General features: G+C 45.2%; 2 protein-coding genes across 5 annotated transcripts in view; both read left to right on the top strand.

Moving 5' to 3' along the window:
- Window positions 1-322: 322 nt before the first annotated feature.
- Window positions 323-22,429, top strand: part of dnc (phosphodiesterase dunce) — a 118,321-nt gene continuing 96,214 nt past the window's right edge. For 2 of the 4 annotated variants that reach the window (XM_033384522.1, XM_033384524.1), the window contains exons 1-2: window positions 325-420; window positions 534-2,188. In XM_033384522.1, the coding sequence (XP_033240413.1) occupies window positions 337-420; window positions 534-2,188 (1,739 nt within the window). In that variant the 5' untranslated portion in view covers window positions 325-336. Of the gene's footprint in view, window positions 421-533; window positions 2,189-22,429 lie in introns of all 4 variants that reach the window. The other 2 variants (XM_033384523.1, XM_033384525.1) reach the window with 2 other exon arrangements.
- LOC6901299 (salivary glue protein Sgs-4-like) lies at window positions 6,098-6,916 on the top strand. Its single transcript, XM_033384535.1, has 2 exons — window positions 6,098-6,371; window positions 6,540-6,916. Exons 1-2 carry the CDS (start codon window positions 6,121-6,123, stop codon window positions 6,787-6,789), a joined length of 501 nt encoding a protein of 166 aa, XP_033240426.1. The 5' UTR covers window positions 6,098-6,120; the 3' UTR covers window positions 6,790-6,916.

Below are 22,429 nucleotides of genomic sequence, written 5' to 3'. Positions count from 1 at the left end.
AGGTCGGATGCGGATGTTGGCAAAACTTTTGTTGGCAAATATGTGGATAACCCACATACGTGCATCGCATCCCCACCTGCTGTTCTGCTGATGTTGTGCGGCATACTTTGAGGCGGCACCGGAGGGGAAATTAAGAAAAGAAATTGGAATGAAAGTTACTCTCGCGCACCGCAATGTATATGCCCTTACCATCTATATATTCTTCATGTATTTATTAATTATAATTACACATAATCCATTTACTGATCGTGTTTTTCTCTGTCTATCTCCTTCTCCTTGCAGACAGCCGTGTGAAGGACCATGTGCCGCTGACCAGGACCAAGGATCGATTGGGGAATGATGCGTCTGGCGAGGCTCGCGCAGAGTTTTCCGTTTAGCAAGAATGCGGGGCCAAAGGGCTCGGACCAGCCGCCGGCCAAGGTTGAGGGGCGGGGAGGCAGACCGTAGTCCGCTATATATATATATATATCCACTAATGATGGCTAAATAATTGTTCAATTTGTATTTTTCAATGATTTCCCTTTGGTTTCCAGCATCGCGTCAGCAGCAGCAGCAACGGAAACGGAAACGGCAACGAGAACGGGAACGGGAACGGCCACAGTGGAACAGCTGCAGTAGGTGGCATCTGCAACGTTAACGGCCTGGCAGCCAGTGGGGGCGGTGGAGGCGGTGGTGCCGCTGGAGGCGGAGCGGGAGTGGGTGCAGGAGAAGGAGCTGGAGGCGCAGCCGTTGGCGGCAGCAGTAGTGGGAACGGCTGTGGGAGTGGCAAGGGGCAAGGAAAGCGAAAATCAAAGCCAAGGACCAAGTGCTTCGGTGGCACAGTGTTTCGCTGTTGCCTACCTTGTCGCGGGGGCGGCTCCGCAGCCCCCGCCACAAGTCCGCCCCAAACACCCGCACAGACACCGGACGAACCCAAAACCAACAAAAACATTTCGGACACCACTGATCCGCAACAGAAGTCGGGAGTGGACCAGGAGGAGGCCAAAAGGAAAGCCACCAAAGGAGATCATTCGATTAACGAGCCACACAGGGCAGCAGCAGGAGGAGTAGAAGGCGCCGCAGAGCGGCAGCAGATAACCAGCGAGTCCGACCTCGAACCGTATACCACCGGCGAGAAGAAGCACTCGCTGGCCGACACGATCGGTGGCACATCGGTGACAACGCCCATATCGCTGAAGACTCTGATCAACGACGTGGACGAGGACTTGGAGCAGCAGCTGAGCGCCGCCGACATAGCCGCCGCCTCTCTGGCCAGCGGTCTAGTGGCCCGTCGCGCCGAACCAGAGACCCTGAGTGACGCTAGTGTCTCACCCACCGCAGTAGTCCAGCAGCTGGGCTCCGCCACCAGCACAGCCCCCAGCCTGATCCAGCCAGTGACGGTCTCCACGGCGACGACAGCAGTCGCTGCCCCAAGCAATCTGCTCACTTCAGCGACCACCCCATCCAGTCTGTACAGCAACACGAATCCGAATCCGAATCCAAGTCAGAACCAGAACCCGAACCCCAATCAGAGCCAGAGTCAGAGCCAGACCCAGCGGTGCAGCTGCCAGCCACAGACCTCACCACTGCCGCACATCAAGGAGGAGGAGGAGTCCGAGCAGGCCAACTCCAAGCAGCTGTCCCTGAGCAGCCAGTGCTCAGAGACCCTACCGCCGATACCAACCATCGCCGGGGCGGGTTATTGCGGCAGCTGTGAGAGTGTGCACCACTCGTCGGCCACCTCGTCGTCCACGGGACCGGCGACAGCAGCTGGAGGATCTGGATCGGTCAGTGCTGGCCAGGCCACCGAATACGGCACAGCCTCAACTCCTTCGCCGCGCATCAAGCTCAAGTTCCGCAAGCCGCACAAGTCCTGCTGGTCGCGCATCGTCCTAGCACCCATCGGCTCCACCGGCGGCAGCTCCTCATCGGCCACCACCGTCATTGGCAGCAACTCGAACGAGACCCTTGCCTCCAGCGGCGGCAGCACTGGCAACGCCACCAACACCCAAAACAGCAGCAGCGTCAGCGTTGCGGCCCATCATCGCCTGACCTCGACGTCGGCCTCCGCTCTAGCCTCCTCGCATCCGAGCAACTCGCAGCTGCTGCCCACCAGCAAGATGCAGGCCGAGCAGGGCTCCATCGGGGACCTCCAGAAGTACCACAGTCGCTATCTCAAGAACCGACGACACACCCTGGCCAATGTTCGGTAAGTTCACATTCCGAAACATACTCTCTAAGTGCACTCTTTCAACACTCTAGAACTCAACATCCTACAACTGTCCCAACAATAGTCACATCTCTGCAAAGTGCGTGCTATCTGGCTTATTCCCTTCTTTATCCAGATCCAAAATCCCTGTCCCCGCAATCTAGATGTTCTAGATCTATCTCCTTCTCAGTTACATTTCAATGATCCTTCAATTGCCAGCGGACTTGTCCTCATCCTCCTCCAAAGGTAGCCTTTGGAGTCTTTAACACGCCCAGCTTCCAATCGATGATAGCCATAATGAGGAAAACAGTTACCAGTTGTGGCTGTTTGATAAAGTAAGTGGGTTTATTGAGGCGAAGCTTTTGGCCATTTAAAGGTTGAATTTTGGTCCGTCCTGTGGGTGACGCGGTGCCTCTCCATCAATTAGAATCAATCAATCAATGTGCATAATTAAATTGCTCATTAGGGGCGCAAAGTAGGGAAGAAAGCAGCCGTCGTGAAGGCCACAGGCGGTCCCGCCCTGACTTCTGTGGAGGCGGACAGAAAAACAAATAAATCAACAAATCAAAACACACAGACCTCGCAGCAACATACATATGCTTCCATGTGTGATGGTCTCCTGCGGTTCTGTCTTTGCATCTCCACATATGCTCCAATCAAAGAAAAGAAGTTACAATTCGCTAAAGAAACTCCGGGAAAACGTAGGAATCGCTAGACCAAAGGGATAGGGGCCTAGAGATGGTAGCATCGATGTCATCGATATGTTTTTCTTGGCGATCCCACAGTCAGAAGCCGCCGCACATCTTCAGCCTCCACTGAATGAACCAGACAGACAAAAAATTTGTGAAATATTTGAAATTTTTGGAGGTTTTTCCCAATCGATTCCTATTAGGCGTTGAAGCAATTTATTACATTTCTGCCTTCACTCTGCAAAAACCCCGCTTCACTTTTACCATTTGAGCCCAGGTCAGATTTGATTGGGTTCTGATTCATGCTTTCTCTGCTGGTGAAGTCAGTGACCCCGTACTACCAGTGCATGGAGCCCTACATGGTCTGCACCGCATCACTGTGGATGCCATGAAGGCGACTAAGGAAGCCAGGACATCCAAGACATCCAAGTTATGGTCGGCCGGCATCGTGGCCAAGGAAGCCATGGACAAGCGGCTTGCACCAGCACGTCCTTTCAAGTACTATGCACTATGCTAATCAAACAGGACGTGTGCGAGGATGTGGATGCCTGGAGTCTGCGTCTGTGTGCTTCACGAGGCCGACCACCTGTTGCGGGCACGAAATCGAGGGTCATGTTCAGCCGTTCATCGAGGAGAACATTGGGTCGCTCCGGAGCCATGGTCGGCCATCGACCAGAGACATCTGCCACCGCTGGTCGACTGCTTTCTGAAGGCCTGGAGTCGGAGCTTTGCACTAATCGTCCTCTCAGAGGTCGTCTACAATGCGGCCCCAACCGATCGTTCCGATGGTTCAGGGGCCAATCTGAGGGGCAGTGCCTACAAGGCCCTGGCGAATAATTATAATAATACATGTGCATTAAATGCATTGCAATGAGGTTTTCTTGCCGAGAAATCTGACTGCGAAGAAGAAAATTCCACTGAGGCGATAGACAAGCTATTTGCCATTCCCCATTGAATCCCCAAAGGAAGCCGCAAATTTGGGTACCGCCTGAAACTTACACAGCTGGATATCTTCTAAATTGTTTTGAGAGGCAGTTTTTGGCAATCTTTTTGCAAATTAAAGACCCACAATCTACCAGTGTCTGGCCTTCGCAAAGATAATAAATGAAACAACAAAATTAAATGTATTTGCAAAATAATCAGAAACAAACGAGTCCAATTGTCTCGCTGGCATTTTGGCAACGTTTGCACAAATGTTCCCCAGGTTGTTATTAAATTACCATACACCCAAGCACGTCAGACAAAAGCCAGCAGCACAACGTGGCTATTACTACCGCTTCCACTGCCACTGCCACTGCCACTTCCACACCCACTGTCACTCTCACTCTCATTGTCAAGCTGTTTGCGAATACGCCCCGTCTCTGTCCCTGTCCCCGTCCCTGTCTCCGTCCCCGTCTCGTGGGCGTAACCAAACTAGAAAATCAACAACTTTAACTAACTGAAAAGTTAGCCCAATAAACAGGGTGGGGGTGGTGGTGGTGGTGGTGGTGGGTTGGGGGCAATTAGCGACTCACAATGAAATCAATTTCCAGCTAGTCGAGACTTAATCGAATTACAAAAGTTAAGTGACAAAACTTTCAGTTACCACCACACGGGTTTCAGGTTCAGGTTGCTGCAGACAGGCAAAGAAAAGATGTTCAAGTTGATTTTATTTGTGGATTTTGGATACAATACGAGTATCTATGTATGTATCTATGCATCCATGTATTGGTCTGTGTGCGTTCTGGGGCTTTGTGCTGACAAGGACCTGAATAACTTATGATGATAGCCCTCCGAAAACGTTGTGGATAATTGAACTGTTTGTGGGGACTTATACTCCATCGACTTCTCTATTTTTATTTTCTTTCTGCCACTTTGAGCATGTGCATATCCGCTTTCCATTTGAACGAATTTCGATTATTTTTTGGACATCGGTCAATGCTCTTCAAAACAATAAAAAAAAAAACTAAAAAAGAATTGATTAAATCATAAAAAAAAAATTTATTTTGCATATACTCTTATGTTGTTGTTGTTTTTGTTGCTGTTGTTGATGATGGAGAACCGAACACCGAACCCCTAACCCCGGGTTCTTCTGGCGTTGTTGTTGGCGCGACGTTTGATTCTATTGTTGTTGCTGGTGGAACGAGCAGCACTCCTCCTGTTGTTGTTGTTGTTGGTCTTCCTGGCGCTGCTGTTGTTGCGCTTCCGGGCAGCGGTCCTCTTGTTGTTGGCTCTGTTGTTGTTGCCGCGCCTGTTGCCAGCCTTCTTCCTGTTGTTGTTCTTCTTCTTGGGCGGCGGTGGTGGTGGCGGTGGAGGAGCTGCCTCCGAATCGTCTTCCCCATCCGCAGAGCCATCGTCCACATCGGAGCTGCTGCCACCATCGTCTGTCACATCTGTGCCGTTGTCTCCACCCGACTGATCGGCACCACCCACATCGGTGGAGGAGCCACTGTCCTCTTCGCCCTCGGAAATATCGTCCAGCTCCTGGCCGACCACCAGGGCCAAGCACATGCCCAGGCAGAGGAGGGCTAGCAGCAGGGATCGCTTGTCGTACTTCATTCTCACACAGTTCGCTCCGTATTCTGACAATCGTCTAATCGCTTTCGCCGCATTTTATAGTCCAATGTCGATTGCCAAAAGTCTGTTTGCCCACGCGAAGGTCGGGCTCGGGCCCCGAAACAATAGAAAGGTGATTGCTCTGGAGATGTGACTATACTTGACACTTCAGGCTCTGGCGATAGCAACTTTGATCAATACACGCGTAAATCTTGTATTCAATTCAAAGAAAAAATGTTATAACTTGTATTATATTTTTGAGAAAGTAGAAAATCCTTGCAGCTATCGCAAATCCTCTCATTCCCATATAGTATAGATATAGTAAGCAACGATCTTCTCTTTGAGGGTGAGATCCACACAACAAAATGCGTAATTGAACGAATAATTCGAAGAACCCGAAAGAAAAGCAAACCTAAACTCAATCAATATGGTAATAACCAGATGTCGCTAAGTAAACTTCAACGAAACCAAAAATAAAAATAATTTCAGCTAAAATAAAAATAAGAACGCGCTAAGTAAAGCGCGTGGAGCGAGCCAAAAATGGAAGAACAGACCTTTCCAACAAACAAATATTTGTGGAAGGCCATCACCCGACCGACACCTACGAATGGCTGTGGCTTTGGGTAGGGCCAAGACCCAGGGATCGTCGTCTGCACCTCTGCGTATATATAGAAGATGCATTGGGGCTCTCCGGCAGCAGTATGCAAGATGCGCTTTCTCTGGCTGATGGGACTGATTGTGGCCGGGGCCCTCTTCGAGGCCTCTGCCTCCAAGTGCTCAAAGAGAAGACCAAGAACATGTTTAGGCAGGGGACCAACCAACGTCGACGACAACAGCGATTCGTCGGAAGACTGTGATTGCTCCAATGGCAACGAGGAAGAGGAGCCTTGTGGTGCAACCACCCAGCCCCCTATAGTGGACTGCCAGCCCACCTGCAGCACCTGGTCACCCTCTGAGGCCACGTCGCCTGGCACGACACGCACCACAGCAGAACCAACCACCCAGCCACCGTGTGGCTGTGGCAACGAGGAAGAGGAGCCTTGTGATGCAACCACCCAGCCCCCGATAGTGGACTGCCAGCCTACCTGCAGCACCTGGTCACCGTCTGACGCCACGTCGCCTGGCATCACAGCAGAACCAACCACCCAGCCACCGTGTGGCTGTGGCAACGGGGAAGAAGTTCCCTGTGGTCCAACCACCCAGCCCCCGATATCAGACTGCCAGCCCACCTGCTGCACCTGGTCACCACCTGTAACACCACTCCCAGACACGTCGCCTGGCACGACCTGCACCACTGCAGAACCAGCCACTCAGCCACCGTGTGGGTGTGGGAAAACCAGAGTTCGGAAGCACGGTCGACGCAAATCGTGTGGTTAGCGAAAGGGAGCACCCAGCAACACCACAAAGGTGGATCAGGAACTGCCTGCGAGGCATCCAATCCTCCCAGGCCGATCCCATTAAGTCTTAAATGATTCAAAAATAATAAAAAACCAGATATAACAAATACTAAATGTATGAAACAGGCAGTAAAGATCCCCGACCATTGGTCTCTCTTTATGAGCATCTAGATACAGAATTTTTTGAGAGTAGTTCACGATTGAGTTCTCTCGTATGTAAAGATGTACATATTTTTGCACCCACATCAGTGGAAGTTTTACCTGCCGCATCAGACCTTTGTTTCTTTTGTGTGAAACATTTAATGGAGCACTGCCAGCCCACTAAACACAAATTACACATGCAATTGTCCCTGTCCTTGGATGCTTGCCCCAGCCGGCAGTGCCACAGATGCCACAGAGCCACAGAGCCACATCGCGTGTGTTAATGTTTCCTATCCCATCAACGAGAGAGCTCTGTTTCGTTTCTGTTTCTGTTTCTGTTTTTGCATTTTGCACGCCATTCTGTGTGGCCACAGCGGAAATGAACCTTCTGACAATGCTCTGGCTACTGTAGTGGAACCTTTTGTATTTATTTATCACAGGATGAGGCTTGAGGTGACTCGTCCTCGACTTTAAAGCAAATTTAAACAGAACAAAAGTGGCATAATTATTCCTTTAGTCAAAATTAATTCCTTAACCCGATTCTCATACATTCTCATACCCAATTTCCTTAGCTAAGCTTCTATAGAGAAAGCGATGATAGTTCCAGATAAATGCAATGCATATTTTCGACTACGAGTTTGCTTCTACATACGAGTATGTCTAACAGAACGATGTGGTGTATCCGAACATTGCTGCTCTTAAGTACTTCCTTGATACAAATGTGTTTAAATCCACCTATTTTATTGCCTTAGAACTATTCAAAAATAATCACTTAAATATAGAAAACAAAAAGACATCGAGTTATCGGCAATTCGTTTGAGTCAGGATCAGTGCCAGAATTGTAGACCTCCATTTATGGATCTAGAGCCAGACCTAGCCTAGCCACTCTTCTTGTGGTTCTTGTTATTGTTCCTGTGCCTGCGGCGGATGGACCTCTTCTTGCCCTTGTGCACCTTCCGCTTCCAGTTGCGCTTGACCTTGCCCTTGCCCCCAGATGGTGTAGAAGGGGCGGCGGTTGTGGCTGCTGAGCTTGAGGCGGCGGTAGTTGTGGTGTCGGCGGTCACGGAGGCGGCAGTCGTGATGGCGGATGCAGAGGTGGTGATGGCTGGGATACTCGCCACGGTGGTGGGGATTGTGATAGTCGCCACGGTGGTGGTTACGGTGCCGGTGCCACTGGTCTGTCTGACCAGGACACAGCCGAAGAGGGCCAGGAGGAGGAGGACGCAAGAGTACCGCATGTTGGTGATAGTTGGATTGGCTGACAACTGATGCTTTTCCAGAGACCAAATCGGGGCTTTTATAGCTGAATAGATCTAGTTTCTAGATCAGTTTCCAGCCGAAGCCTCTTTGGGTTTTACCCGAATCTGGAGCGACGTCTCGGATGGCACGCTTGCTAGGGCTTGCCTTATCCAAAGTGTGTCAGTAATACGAACACTTCGATAACAAATAGCGTTCTGGCCAAACAACAATGATCTGTATAAAAAAGTCTATATTTAACTAATTGAAAAATATACGAGCATGGCTTATATACATATATGTATGCCGACATTGGAAAGATTCTTCTTTTTGCCTCATTTTGCCTCTGACATGGCTTCAATTTGTGTTTTTTTTGCTTTACTGGCTCTACGTTTGGAGCTCCAGCGATCTCTTAGGCCCTCCAGGAGGAGGTTTAGCCACTAAAATTGTGAAACCATGTGTGTTGTTTGGAGTAAAAGCATCCCACATTTCATGGAATCTCGTGGCAAAGAGAAGGTTGCGAGGCGGGAGGCAGCCCCTCTTGGACCATCTTCATTGATGGCAACTGTTGCACACACCTCATCCCCATCCTCCCCGATTCTCTGCCAAATTCATTATCTTGATAAGTGCCTCCGTCTTCGCCTGCGCCTCCTCCGTCTCCAGTATCCTGTTCCTGTTTTGGGGCAATGGAGCCGAACGGACAGCAGCTTGCTGGCAATAATTCACGCCTGAGTAGATCTCCATTGTTGCTAGTCATTGAACTTCAGCAGAAGACGTGCGTAGGTGTGTGGCGATTATTTATAGCATTGATAGGCCAGGGAACGGGAGATAACCTTTCCGGGAACGGGTCAGGTTAGGCCAAAAATAACTCCCATTTAATCAATATCAATTTCCAGGAGGCACATCCAAATGGCATAATTATTAAAGTTATTTCTTTTTTTTTAATTTTGCAGTGTCTGAATTTTTTATTTTTATTTTTTAGAAATGCTGGATAAAAGCATGATTAAAATTAAATATTATTTTTAGTTTGTAGTTTTTTCCGCTCAAAATAATTATTATTTTAAATGATTCAAAAGGTCACAAATGCATTTTACACATTATTATTTTCATTTTGTAGAAATGCTGGCTAAAAGTATGATTAAAATTAAATTTGTTTTTTTCCCAAATAATTATTATTTATAGTTATCCTGTAAAATACCCGCTAAACTTAAAATTAAATTTTAAATGTTTTATTCTTAAAATATATGTATGTAACTTATTATTATTATCCCTGATATAAATGTTTAAGCTGAACGTATGGCAGCTTTTGACAGCTTTTCTTGAGCTTTGATATATGGAGCTTTTGCCAAAAAGCTTAAAGCATAGAAGAGCTGTAGGCATTGTTATCCATCCATCCACCACTACCAAAGCCTTCGTAAGCTTTCACCACGGCCAACATATGCTTTCGCCTAAGCTTTTTTCGACAAATTTCTCAACCGAATACGGTACCCTCCAAGCTTTACAGCTGCCGCCATCCGGGAAGCTTTTTTGATCCAAAGGGAGGGAAAATCTCAGCTCTTACTCCGACATTTCGTTGCAACCGGAAGTGGGATTCAAGGCCAAAGTGTAACTCCTGCAAGTGGGAACATTATGGGCCCTGCTGCATCTGGCAGTCAAGGAGCCAGTCAAAGTCTTTGACATTGCTTTGTGCCAACCGGTCGAGGAGCAGTTGTGGTCCAGTTCATGGCCAAGGCTGCACAAGAAGGCCGGCGGCAGGCGGCTGAAGGCAGGCTGTGGTATGGAGCTCTAAGTGTGCAAGTTTTTGAGTTGATAGTTGCCTCTGCGGTGGTCAGAAGACTACCTGAAGCGCCACAGGTAATTTGCCATCAGGATTGCACAGGAAATTACGGTTAAAGATGTAAAAGCATCAAAAGAGCCAACCAGCAGCACAGCACCCCCAACATCCTCGATAGGAAATATTTAATGAAAATTAAATCAAAATCGATACATGCACAACTTAATGGAACAACAATTAGTGCTCTGGAAATGGACCATATCACGTTTAAAGTAGAAGATATCCTGTTCAATATTAACATGGTAAAAGACAATCCATTTCACTCAAATATCGAAATAATTCGAAGAATTAATTGTTTTCGGTAATTTTTTAAACGCTAGGTAATCTTTTTTTTTTGGAATTTTCTTGGAATTTCATTCAAATCGCAGTAATATTTCATAGCATTTTGAGTGTGCCCTCGAGGACATTCATGACTTAATTATCTGCCATTGATGTGTATTTGCCCACACTTTAAGTCCATTTGTAATGCAATCTGAAACTTAAACAAACATTTTGCCATATTCCAAGCGATTTTCCTTTCCCGTCCTCACACATTCATTGCCAATTTAATTAATCAAGAATTTTCACTTCCTATTGATTTCTTTGCAGGTGAGTTTGGAATGTTTTGACAGTATTTTTCCCATAATCAAAGAAAATCGTAAGTGAAACGGATAGTTTTAATTACTCATTGCCGTCTGACAACTGCAAATCCATACTATTCCCGTATGGCATTCCTGCACAGGCAGTGATACCGGTACTCGTATTGCACAAACTTATTTCAATGATTTTTGTATAAGGTGGGGAGGTGGGGAATTGCACAGGTGTAGATGGCGCAGATGGTGCATGACGTGGGGGTATGGTGTGACCCAGCAAGAGTCCAGCTTAATGAGCCTTTGCCCAGTTCATTAGGAAGCTCATCGGGGGCAGCCCCCCTGCCCTTTGGTCTCTGGTCTTGTACGAGTATGTTTATTTTTTGTGTGCTTTGTTTTAGCCACATGGACCACGAACCCCCGCAAAATTGTCAGTCCGTCAATAATTGAGAGAAACACAGAGCAAGATAACCGCTAAAAGAGTGGAAGTACATGTATGTACATACGAGTGTGTGTACATGTGTAGTTCAAAGGTTCTTCCTCGACATGTTCAATCAATTTAACTGACATTTCCCATCCTATATTCGCTTCTTTCAATTATGTTAACTATGAAATGGATAGGGAACGATGGAGTGGTGGTGCTTTCCAGGTACTGCTGGGTGGTTCGACATGTGGCTTTCATTTGCTGTCAAGGGAATGCAATATACACGTATACCTGCCCAGTCCTTCTAAAAAGAAAGCAATTATGTCAAAAGTCAATGAAGAAGGAGTCGTGAAGAGGATTCATTTGGTGGTGTGTTTGAGGGTCAAAATGAGAATGAGACTAAAGATAAGGGACGTGGGAAGAGTGATGCATATTGAGTCCAGAAGTACCGACAAAGAAACTGATATATTATTCTTTGTCTTTCGCGTACCCATCAATTTACTTGAATTTTAAATCGGAAATAGGCCATATTAAAAGTTAATAAACTACCTATAACGAATCCAAAATGATCCAAACGTATTTCACTGATCTTCTCTATCTCAGAAATATTATTATCCCCCTTTTGAATTTTGGATTAAATTAATTTCCAGAATTAAATTTCTCATACAAATAAAATAAAATAAAATACAAAGTCCTGAAGTCCTGGGGTCCCGGACAGTGACTCCAGTAAAATTGTAACTGGAATATTATTTATTATTTCCAGAAATAATATATTAAGAATTCATTTCATAAGATAAAAAACAATTGATAACGAGTGTAAGTTTTAATAAAATATGTGAAAATAGTGTAAAGACGTTTTTATGGTGTATTTATGGACTTTTTTAAGTCTAACCATCAGTGGGCATGTTCGTTGGAGCTTGGGAAGCATCTAGGGTTCCTAGGTGTCCCAGGTTAGCAAAACGATCCCTTTGATGCAGGTATAACAGCATTTATTTAATTATAAAATAGCGATCTTTTGATAAAACAAACTCCAACCACTTGCTCAAACCTCCATTGAAGAGAGAAACGGAAACGGAAAAAACAGAGAAGAAAGCAAACACAAACTCAAATGTTGAAACAAAATTAAGTTAGGAATTTAAACTGCTTAGCAGAGGGCGAGAGAGAACGGGAACAGAGCTACAAACTTGTCACAAAAGTTGACAAAAGTTTGTATTTCTATCTGTTGTTCTAGTTTTTCCGAGTAGTTCCACTGCCGCTAACGCCACTGCCTCTGCAGCTGCCCCGGGGGGACCGGCCCTGCGGCAACTGTTGATAAATGTTTGCTAATTTTGTTAATCATACGCAGCGTTGCACAAATCCCCCTCCACCACCGCGAAAACAAGAGTGCCGACCATTGTTGTGTGCACAATTCCTATGACTAATGCACGCCTGGGACCCGAATGCCAGAATGCCAGAATGCGTTGAATGCCTGCCAGCCCTAAAACCATACGAATCTTCAGCTCTAACATCATCATCAGAATCATTATCATTGTCATTCCTGTTGCAATTTGTGCTGTTGCTGTTGCTGTTTCTGGTCCCGGACTTGGCTTCTGCTGCCTGATGTTTGCTGAGGGCTTCCATCGGCCACATAAATGCCCCACAAAGTCAGCCAACACAACATGTTAGTCTCTGGTCTGACTCTGGCTCTGGTTCTAGCTCTGGTTCTGGCTCTGACGGCAACATGTTGGCTCGTCCCCAGCACAGTGTCCCAAGTGCCATTGGACAGTCGAATAAAATATAATATTTGCCTGTACAGAAAGTGTAGAAAATTCCTTTGATTCCATTCTTAGCTCTTGAATAACATTTGCGACCGACGAAAATAAATGTGATACGTTTTTCCTTCGAAAAGGAAACTTGAATATTCGCTAAATGCAATTTAAGGAAATTTATTCTTTTGAAAGTTTAAAATATCTGTAATACTTAAATATACCAAAATGGGTATTCAAAATAATTTAATAAAATGACAGATGCCGGAGAAAGTGAAGCTGGCGTCTTAAATGTTGTATTCAAAAGTTTACTTTAATTTATTTTGAATGACTCTTGCCCCAGGGCACCCACACATAGTGTCTAGTGTCAACTTGAGCTGCATTTCGATTAATGCAGTTTATTTGCCCGATTGCCTGTTTGAGCATCGGCTGCCAATTTCCTGGCTCGATTGTTTTTGTTTCTCCGAGCACACCGCCGCGGCGCGCCGTGCCCCGTGCCCCGTGCCGGACACTTTCACTGCCTCGCAACATGTTCGACGGGCAAGCGAACGCGCCCGAACATGAACAGACGGCCTGTCGAGCCCGTGCCCGATGCCCGATGCCCGATGGCCGGAGTGCCGTTATCGCTGCTGTGCCGCCCATGCCGCTAAGCAGTTGCAAAGCAGTCGTCTAGCGTGAAAGTCGAGCAGCAGCAGCAGCAGTAGCAGCAGCGGCTAGCAGCCCCAAGCAGTTAGTGAGCGCCACAGTAGAAGCAGCAACCACCCACAGCAGCAGCAGCAGCAACGGCAGTGGCAGTGGCAGCGCCAGCAGCACGTGCCCCCCCGCCAGCGTCAACAAACAACATCCTACAATCAACATCTTTCCGAGTACTCCCCGCCAAGGTGTGCGTGTGGTCTTTGCACTACTATTTCCATGCCCCCTCCATAGAACTTTTTTTCAAAGTGCTTTCGTTTTTTTTTTTGTTTTTTTTTTTTGTCGCGTGTTGAGTGTCGAAGGTGCTTCAGAAAAACTACGGCAAGAAAAAAAGTGTTTAAAAATCTCAGGCAAAGCAAATCAAAGTGCACCACCGAAGGGGGAAGAGCCGAAAGTGCGATCCCCATCGAAACTCTCCAAAAAAATGGAACCCAAAAAGTCATACTCTACTCGAACTGAAACTTCAGAGCGACTAAGCGACTAAAACCAACCAAAACAGAACGTGGACTCGAGAACAGCATTTTAAGGTTGATATTCCATTCCATTCCATTCCATTCCAAATAAGGTGTAGTATGGGTGTCGAAACACTACACAAATAACTGGAACCCAATACTGAAACCCAACGTTTACTAAACCCACGACCAACACCGAACTGAATACTAAAAACCAGAACCTGGCTCCAAGAACTTGTTGCAGGGCATTCATTGCTAGGGTTGATCTCCGTATAAGGTCGGGTCTGGCCAGTGGGAACCGCTAACGAGCGCTCTGCAAAACGGCGTGGGGGCTACGATTTTGTCAAAGCTAAATCCGTAAATAACATTATGAGAAAGTGCCATAAAGGGAATTCAAGAAAATCGTATAGAAAAACAGAAACAAAAACCGAAACCGAAACCTAAAATAATCGCTTCTATTGATTGTTATCATTTGTTTTCTATAAATTGTGCGCTGATTAATCGTCGATGGGGCATAAATATTTGTGCGCTTGAAACAAAAGTTTGGATAGGGGCTCGCTCGGTGGCCAGCAAGGTGCTCTTTGTGGCGATAAAAACAAAAAACAAACTTAAAAGTCGGCAGTGATTAATGATGCTGCAGGGCAGCGGAGTTCCCAATGCTAAAAAGTCACCCGAAAACCTCTCAATTAAGTGCGACTAAAGGCATTCAAGGATATCTTGTTAGGGTGATCTCAAGATCTAATAATAGGATGGCAATGGCAATCAAGGGATGACTGGGGCATAGAACAATATTTAATATATAGTAATAACAATAATACTTTCCAAAGAAGGTACCTCAAAGATTTATGGACAAGTATATGTACTAAGAAATAAAATAAAATCTAAAGAATATCAAGAAAACATTAAACAAAACCAAACGGATTTCAATACGAAGGAAAACTATAGATAGAATTTATTGAGCAAAAGGGGGCCCTCCTGAAAGTTCGAATTGGCAATTATTGGAATCTTGTTCCCCTAGAAACTCTAATTCCTTATCAAAACTTCTATCTGCATTGGCAGAAGATTTCCCAACACAAACTGCACAAACAATTCAGAGTTCAGAGTTCAGCGTTCAGCATTCACAGAGTTGTTGATCCCCGAAAGATTGTTGCCATCCCATCCCCCGAAAGTTCTACTAGAAAAGGCAACAGACAACAAAACCACTTTCAACTTGGCCAATTTCCGATGACTCAAGCAAATCACAATTGCTAAACCAAAAAAAATATGTATAAATAAAATAACCAAAGAAAGCAAAGACAAAAACTTCTCATATCACTTGCTATCGAACGCAGGGGCACGCAGGGGGGAGCTCACAAGAGCAACAACAATTAGCGTAATAAACGCATAAACTCTATAAAAATGTGTCGATTGTAGACCCGGATATCAGTGCGGGACTTGAGAGAGGGGGGCCCACGGGGTACAGCAAATAAACAGTCACAGACAGGCACTCGTCGTCCACTTCTGTCGCCTTCCTGCTCCGTTACTTTCGAGGGTGGGTGGGGGTGGGGGTGGGGTCTCTGGCTCACTTAGTCAGCCAGCGAAATGCGGCCGTCTGTCTAAGAATTTTTGGCAGCAATCAAAATTATTGGACCTCGCCTATAGAAAGCCCCACCACAACCACCACCAACAACAACAATCACAATGGGGCCTAAGAAAATTAACACATTTCGTCGAACTTTTTGTGTGCGGCTGACAAAACAATTTAAAAATATTATTTGTGTTTTCTTTTTTTTTTGCCTTGCAAGAGACAGGCAAATGATGAAAACCAGAAAATGAAATGAGAAATTTTAAAATCTAGCAAACACCTTCTGTACCCCTCAAATAGTGAGGAGATCCTTGAGGCTACCTTCTCCGAGAATATTAGACATAAATGATCTGAGAAACTGTGTTCTTTAAGGCTAGATATGTAATAATATTCTACCTATAGCATAGTTTGGTAGATAATCAGTTGCCAAACGTATCCAGCAACATTCTGCCACATGCCACATGCCATTCTCCCCCCCATCCCCCATAGAAGTGTCAATCCTAAGAGATAGCGCAACCAATCCATGCCGAGCAGGGAACAGGGGAAATCGTCAAATGTTTAAGAGAACCCAGAAAGAGAGAGGTGGGGCGTACACACATAAATAGCAGGGGGAGGAAGGCACATTCCCCAAGAACGGAATTCATCAAAATTGAAATGCTTGTGGGTCTGTGGCTAAGTGCTTGTGTCGCATAATTAACGCATTCCCTGGTGCAGCCGCCAGGAAGAAGAATCTGCTCTGCTCCGCTCTGTTTCTGTTTCTATCGAGTCTTGTACGAGTGTATCTCACAGATACACATGATGAGATGAGATGAGATGTCCCCGCTATCATCAATGGTGCTAGCTTGGCTTAAAATTCATTTCGCTCTGGCCATTCGATGCTGCTCTGCGTGCTACCCCGAAAAGAACAACGAAACTTATTTATAAAACTGAGCAGTCGAGTGGATGAATGCCGCTGCCACTGCCTCCGTGCGGTGCCCTGATCCGGGGCGAGCCAACGGACAAACGAACGAACCAACGGAATCACGACAGAACGATAAAAATAAACCAAAATCTAAACGGCGAACGAGACAAAACTGTGTTTATCCGCAAGAAAAGCCAAAAAGTCACAAAGGTGTAAAAAAAACAAGGACGTAAAATATTGAAAGAGAACCAGAATCAGAATCAGTAGAAGAAAAGTACGAAAACAAATGAAAATGGACAGAAACATATGTACTCGTATACGTACACTCGTTGTGCTCGGTACTCGCTGATTTCTGTGTGTCTCTCGTACCCGTACTCGTACCCGTACTCGTATCTGTCTCTGACTCTGGTCCCTGTGTGTTTTATTCCACTCATTGTTTGCATTGCGCGTTAATTTCCACATTCTGCTCCTCTGTTCCCCCCACCCTGAAACTCGCAGATAAATACATAAAACGTAACAAATTCAAAAGAAGACAGAACCGAAACAAGGCAACACAAAAAAATTTATTAAAAAATTACAAAAAAATTCAACACAAGTAAAAGCTGAAGCTAAAAAGCAATTAAAACAAATTGTGCCGTAAGTCAGGTTGGTGGGCGAACGGCCCGGGCCCCCCAACTCCCGTTCCAACAAAAACAACAACAAAAACAACACTCCACCTAAAGCAACAGCAACAAAGAAACAGAAACTGAAACTGAAACTCTCCACCGCACAAAAAGGTAAGCGAAATTCAGAACGGTAAAAGGGAATTATTTAATTAATATTTCATAAAATACAATCAAAATGAAACTCTCTGAATGGTAGAGTCTCTTGCCACGTTGCCACCTGCATACTTTAAGGGTGAAACGAAACGAAACATAAATAAATACATATTATACCATATTATTACATATAGGACTCGTTGTCCTGCTATTCCCACTTGAAGCCGCATATCATTTTGCACTCGATTGCATTTGATTCGATTTCCGTTGAAAATTATGCGTACAAAAAATGAAAAAGGAACAATATGAAAAAAAAAACAAGAAAAATGATGCCAGCAATTTAGCAATATATTATGATTTCATCGTTTGCATAAGCAAAAATACATACCTCCATTTATTTGAATATATTTGAGCATAATTTGACTTGCTAGGGTTGTTGTTAGGATTCGCCTGAGTGCCCACAGAATGCACACCAGCAACACTCACTGTTCATATCCTGACAGCCAGGCAAACTTGTTGATCGGGACTGGGGATGAGGATCGGATCGGGCCTTTCGTCTGTAATATAACAAAAACAAAGAGAATTCTTAGTCGGGGTTACAGATGCTGGACATGGTTGGTCATTGGTTATTGCCGCTTCGAGTCGCTCTGTATCGAATTTCATATATTAACTTGCACAGCCCATAAATATTAATGATTAACGAGAGAGTCCACTCACAGACATCCTACCCATACCCAGCATTTTTTTTAATTTCTCGGTAAATGGCTGCTGCTCAATCGAATGAGTGCGTCCTTAAATGCGTCACTCTGCCCCAGAGACGTATCGAGAAACTCATCTTCCGCAGTGTCTGCTCGTCGCTAATGATGACGATGATGCACAGATGCCTGTCTGCTGCACAGTGCCTGCCAATCGTCTGACAACAGGCGCTTATTGAAAGCATCAAGCTTTGATTTACACCCGACACCCAGCAATCGAGGAGAACTCGCGATCTACAGGAAATGCTTCAAATTAGAATCACTTGAAAAACCCATAGATGCTCTTATATTGACAGTAAACTGCCCAGGGGTTCTGGAAGGAGCATTTGGCTTTTCATTCGAATCCAATATCCGAGTATATCCATCTGTAGTGCTTTTTGGAACACTTTCGCTGCGTGCTGAGTGCATTTATGGAGTGCTAAACTTATTTTTAATCTACTGTGACTTTTCTGGGCTATTTTATTTAAAATTAATCACAGAACAGAAATGCGAAATGTTTCATAATCGACGACTGGGCCGCGGGACTGGGAAGGGGGTATGGGAACGGGAAGGTGGCCGAGCGAGCAGGCGAGCATTCGATAAGATAAGAGTCTCTAGTGCGATAGAGACCAGTCGGCCAGCCGACTTATGCCAGAAGTAGGTGGTATTTGGGGACAAGAGCTACGTAGAATTTATACAGTAGATAGCACTGGGAACCGACACGAGGAGCGCCTTCGACTGGCGTGTGACATAACCGGTGTCTACTGTACTGCCATTCCAATACCAATTCCAATTCCAATGACAGTGTTCTACTCTACTCACTTGAGTTAATGATTGACGTACAGGGGCAATTAAAAGGCGACATAGCGACTGGGAAATCCATTTGAATTCGCTTTTTTGTTCCCAATTTATATTTTGGGCAGAACAAATCTTTAGGGTCGGATAAGCGTGGCAGCGCTTGCTGCCTGATAAGATCTGCACCTGTTAAGTGCACAAACTTTTCGGTCTCACTGTTGGTGTGTGCAACATTTCCCTCGATGGCCACTTAAAGGATTTGCATACAGCCAGAAGGCCGAGCCACATACTCCACACACTCCATACACTCCACGACAACTTTGTCATTCAAGTTGATTGGCAAATTGAGGCAAATTTGTTCAAATGTGGTATTCGAATGGCTCGGAAGAAGATGGGCTGGGCTGGGCTGGGATGGGAGAGAGCTGTTTACAGCTGTCTGTGGCCGCAGAAAAAAGTTGATGCAAATTTTTATGTTTCCTCAAGCAGAGAGAAGGAGCACATGGCTCCGTATCCGTCGCCATTTTGCAACAATTTACATTTAAATGAAAAGAATGTTGAAATGCTCCCACTGAGCTTTGTTTTCCGCATGCATTTTATTCCGTTTTCATACCCTCTGCAAAGACTGTACAATTACATAGCACAAAAGGCTGAGTCGGTCCCCAGAATCCAGCAATAAAATGCACACTCTTTATTCGTTGTTGATTAGTGATTCACGGCAGATCATAGTCAAAAGGCCAGTCAATCGGATGGAAATTGGTGGAAATGGGAGCTCACTCAATGATCACTTATTGGCCTACTGGAAAATGAGCTAAAAAGCCAACATCATGAACGCAAATCGACTCAAATCATGGGACATTCACTAATTTAATCGTTCATTTGCACTCATTCCCATTCGGCACGAACTCAAAGTGATTGAAATGTAATTGACAGATTCAGCCTTTGCTTCAGCTTCGACTTCGACTTCGGCTTCGTCTAAGTAGCTGCCTGCCAGCATCCCCCCTAATTCTGTTTGGTCTTACATTGAGAGACCGACCCGCAGACTCGCAGCTGCTAATGCAAGGCTAGTCATGTGCTTCGATTTATCGACAGCATTTCTATTTGTACTCTTGCCACAAAATATTTACACAACTGACAGCTGCTTCTGTTCGGTGCTGGGTGTTCTGGATGTTCTGGCTGTTGCGGCCACCCCTCTATGGCATGGCTGTGTTCTGTGTGCTGTGTGCTGGGTCTGTGTCTGTGGCTGTGTTTGTGGGGGTGTCTGCTGCTTTATGTGCTCCTCGTAGCAAATGAATTATCTAAGCTTATTGTCACATAATCTTTGTCAACATGGAGACAGCGCCAGCGACTTAAGATACACTCGCCGGCAAGGGCTTAGCCAGAAATGCCATGGGCTTTGGCTCAGCAGATTGGACGCTATGGCACGGGCTGGACTTTGTCCAAGATAATAGATTCCTCTCTGAATACTATCAGAAATAATCTAGCCAATAAAATCATTTATCTATCATCTATCTATCCTGTACTCTTACAATATTACCAGCAACTGTTGTTCCTCAAACAGCTTTTGAGCTGTTTTGTCAACTGATCTTTATTGGATGTGAATAGCGTACAAAAAGGGTGTTCAAAATCCTTAATGTTATCTTTTCCACTCACATACATACATGAATACTTGTATGCCCTTGTATGTGCAATTGTGCGTATACGTAATATTTCAATTTTCACTCAGCTAAGATCTCCCCATATCTTTATCGTTCCTTCGTTTATTCCATTCCACTTAACCGCAGATTATTAAACACGACAAGAACACTCGCCAGGCTGCCAGGCTGCCTGGCTGGCTGGCTGGCTTTCATTTTGTGGTTTTTTTTGCGGTTGAGACTCTACTTTTGCTTATGCCATTCCGCAAACCGCAGAACCCAGCGACAGATACCTACTATAGACAGTCAGGTATTAGATGAAATCCGTTGGAAAGTTTAGTAATTAAATATTAACAAATAGCAGATGGGCAGGGGGCCGAACCACTTAGTTGGTAACAGGCTTAATCAATCATTCGCATTCCCCAAGACAATATTATATGCTGTTCGCCAGCCTATTGATTATCTGTTTGGCCCTGTGACTGGTCGGCTTCCGCCCTCTGGTTGACCAGGGGCCGGCCAGAGGGGAAAATTTGCATAGAAAATCAAGGACAAACCGAAGTTGACAAACTGTCGGCCATCATTTTCGTCTTGGCCCTGACCATGGCTAATGGTGAAAATTAACGCTCCACAATTTGTGTCAGGAAAAGGTTAAAATGGTGAATGTTGAATGTTTTCCTGCTGGCAATTCTCTCCATTGATTTTACCGAGAATTTTGCCAAGGCTTAAACAATGTGTGCTAGTTCTCATGAGCTCTCATCGCTCGATAGATGGATAAGTGGATGGGCCTGCCAATTGGCTTTTCGAATGTCAAGTGCAAGAACAAAAGACAATTACCGCTTCAGAATGCGATTTCTGGGTAAATTCCAACGAAAATGTCACTTCAGGTGCAAGAATTTTGAACAATAAGCCCAATAGGCGTATACTTAATATTTTGCTAATGATTGAGTGAACAATGAAGATTATCAGGGGAGCGGATGGGAGGAGGTACTTACGGTAAGTAAATAGCAAATATTCATCCAACTCCTCAAAGACATTCTCGGTTGTCGGATGAAATCTGATATGCAAAAGCGCACCCAGAAGCCAATCGAATGTGTATTCCTTTTTAATTCCATGTAACTCCACTCTCGTCCAGATGTGTGTATTTGCACATGAGGAGCATTTTTATTAAATGTCGAAAAGTCAGTTGGCAATCGCTTTTGCAAAAAAAATTCATTAAAAACCTTTGACTATCATGCGAGTATATGAAAATATGAAATATTGTCACCCGTCAGAGACTTGCTGTATTCCAATATGTTTGCCAGCAGACGTAGTATTTGATTTTCTTTTTTTCCACGTGTGCGTGTATCTGTCGCTATCTGCTTGAATTTACGAAATAATTGAATTCGATTGTTTGATTTTCCAGTTTCTATTCAATGAACATTTTCACCATCGATTTCTGGCCCTTAGACTTGCACACACAGAGAGAAAGAGGGAAAGAAAGCATAAAAATAAGGCGAACATTTTCGCTTCTCTTCCCCCTCGAGGCGGCCTAGACTCCAACCTCCCACCCACCAGCCACTGGCTTCCACTTGAGCCATCGATTTTCGATTTTCCAGCTGCTGCGGCTCTGCGGCTGCACTGCCTCTCAGCTTTTCTTTCCTGTTTCCCCCCACCCCCCTTTTTTGGGTTCGCGCAGCACAAATGCACGGGTGAGAGGGCGACAGGTGTGCAGTTATTCGTTACTGCCACTGTGGTCCGATTTCTAATTAAAAGCAGAAGCTAAAAAAGTATCCAACAAGCCATGCCCCATGCCATGCCATGCCATGCACTGTATATTCATTATGCACTGCCAAGCATCAAACTTTGATATCCACGCGATACCCAACACTCGATGAGAGCTACCGATCTACAGGACATGCGGCATTGGGGTTCGGAAATATATTGACCAAATGAGACTTGGAGCTGAATCTCTTGATGTGTCATGGTAGACAGAATAAGGACACCCGCCGTGAAGGGCCCCAAGAGATTGATCAATATTAGCATTGTATAACATCCAACTAAACAGAGACAGGGGAAAAACCATAAAAATTACTGGTTTTTGCCGCACAATAGAGCCGTTCCGTTGGTGTGGTTTCCCATTCTTTTTCTTTCTTTTCTTTTTTTT

This window comes from Drosophila pseudoobscura, chromosome X, assembly GCF_009870125.1.
Source record: "Drosophila pseudoobscura strain MV-25-SWS-2005 chromosome X, UCI_Dpse_MV25, whole genome shotgun sequence".
Lineage (NCBI taxonomy): Eukaryota > Metazoa > Arthropoda > Insecta > Diptera > Drosophilidae > Drosophila > Drosophila pseudoobscura.
The sequence above is the reverse complement of the archived record's forward strand: the minus strand, read 5'-3'. Positions and strand labels throughout refer to the sequence as shown.